The sequence below is a fragment of the Oncorhynchus clarkii genome, chromosome 29 (assembly GCF_045791955.1).
Source record: "Oncorhynchus clarkii lewisi isolate Uvic-CL-2024 chromosome 29, UVic_Ocla_1.0, whole genome shotgun sequence".
Lineage (NCBI taxonomy): Eukaryota > Metazoa > Chordata > Actinopteri > Salmoniformes > Salmonidae > Oncorhynchus > Oncorhynchus clarkii.
The window spans coordinates 36,720,704-36,722,991 of NC_092175.1; the positions used below are offsets into that span (position 1 = coordinate 36,720,704).

Here is a 2,288-nt window from a genome sequence, read left to right on the forward strand (position 1 = left end):
AAGTGGCAATATGTCCCTTCATTGCAGAGTCTCCTCAGAAACTCTCCTCCTAGTCTAAATTAACTAAATATATCACAATATGCCATAAACTCCCCTTTGACCTGTTAAAGACAAGGTGGAACCATAACAATGTTGCTTTCACACCTATCAGGTCCTTTCTGACTGGTAAACACTGAACAGAAAGGACAGGGGTTGTTTTATCATATAATTACATATAGAATCACAATTATATTGTCTCCATTGTTTTCATTAAAAGAAAGTACGTCCTCTCTGTTAAAGCAGTAGCAGCAGCAGCTGCACCAGACTATGATCCCAACACAATATGACATAAAGTCCTATATGACCTGTTGAAGACAGAGCTGTTAGCGGGAGGTTGATTGGGTCATTGTTAAGTCTGGTTGGTTCCTCTTGAATATGGAGCAGCAGAGTATGGTCCCTCCGATCAGGAGCATGCAGGCGGACCAGCAACTCAATTCAGCTAACATAATAACCCAGTTGATTGGATGAATGACGAGATATGTGAGCTGCAGGTGGACATCCGTTATCAAGTAATGGACAATAACAAATTCAGTGGTGAGCTGCAGGATACCGGCCAGGATGAAGAACATTCCAACGATGAACCTGGCCTTGACCCTGGTCCTGTTACTCTTGATGCAGTTACAGCACCTGGTCCCAAAGATGGACCCCATCACTCCTAGAGCTCCCAGGATGGTGGAGATGAAGGTTGGCATCAGAAGCATCCATATGTCCCTAAAGGGGGGCTCAGGAAAAAAATAGAATGGGCGCAATATATAGAGAGCACAGGGCACTAGGGAGGCTATCCATCCAAAGATTCCCATCATCCACCCAAAGACTCCCACAGTGATGCACAGTGTGACCCCTCCAATCAGGAGCAGGGCAGCCGCCACCCAGCCGAAGTACAGCGAGGCCCCCAACACAGCTTTGATCCGTTCGGAGGAGCATCTGATAATTGATCTAGCTACCATGGAAACAGGGATGAGGATGAGAATTCCGGCCAGGATGAAAAGTATTCCAGCAATAATTATCAACTTGTCCTGAGATGTTTTGTCTTTGATGCAGTCAGTGCACTTGGCTCCAACCATGGAGAACATGACCCCCAGAACCCCCAGGATGATGGCAGTCAGGATCATGGCTTTGGCAGGCTCCAGAACATGTCCCCAATAGTTCCAAAGATCGGGAAAAAAGCACATGGAGTTGTCCATCTCACACCGTGTCTGACCCGTGCTTAGGGTCAAACAGCACATCCACAGGCCGTTCAAGACCACCTTTGTGGTGACAACGTTACCTGCTATAAAGGTTGTCTCTATCCAGGTGGGGAGAGCACAGATCACAATGGTCAGTATTAATCCTATGACTCCCAGTGCGATGCCCACGACCTCCACCATTTCCACGATATACACAAAATCCATGCCCATCAAAATGCTGTCCTCCCGACTGCGTCTCGCTCAGCAGATACTTTCACTCTGAAGTTCGTTGCTGAGGCCTTCTGTAAGAATGGAGAGCTGATCCACTCAGACTACTTCTATAACTGCTCGATGCTGTGATGTCACTTAAATATGTTGTCATGGAAACATAATTCCTATTAACACATATGTGGGGTAGGATGTGGTTGTGACCCAAATTGGTGAAAAACTTTACTCAGTTTAAAACTCTCAAGTTTATCAAAAAGTTATAAAACAGCCTTGTGTAGCAATGTGGAATGTTGAGATTCAACCTACAATAAACCAATAATTACCAAATAGGGATAATTATAATATAATAACTATCCAAACATGTTGTAAGGATGAGATGAAAATGAATGAAAGTTTCCCAATCGGAGTTTGGGCTTGTAATGTAACTATTAGTGGGGAAAATGCTAAACTGACCCAAGATCAGCAACTAGGGGAAACTTCACCTTACACCCCAAAGCTTGTTCTGAGGGGCAATGATGGAGGGACGGCCTCATAGTTTTTTAACCACGTCCTGTATCTCTGTTTTCACATACAGAGTATATCAGCACGGTGCCCATGGAGGAGAGATGTGCCAGTAGATCTCGTACATAAAAACCAAGCACAGACACCCCTCCCCTCAATGAAGGCTATAAAAAAATACAGTTTGACAGGCAGCAGACAGGGTAGTAACAAAGAGGGTAGTAACAAACAGAGGAGTAAAGGACAGGTGAGTAACAGACAGGGTAGTTACGGTCAGGGGAGTCACAGACAGGGGAGTCACAGACAGGGTAGTTACAGTCAGGTTAGTAACAGACAGTGTAGTAACAGACAGAGGAG

At 45.1% G+C, this 2,288-nt stretch overlaps 1 protein-coding gene across 1 annotated transcript; it reads right to left on the reverse strand.

Annotated features, from left to right (window-relative positions):
- Positions 1-362: 362 nt before the first annotated feature.
- On the reverse strand, positions 363-1,436 carry LOC139388218 (uncharacterized). Its single transcript, XM_071134770.1, has one exon. The coding sequence runs from the start codon at positions 1,434-1,436 to the stop codon at positions 363-365; it is 1,074 nt and encodes a 357-aa protein (XP_070990871.1).
- Between the last annotated feature and the right edge of the window lie 852 nt (positions 1,437-2,288).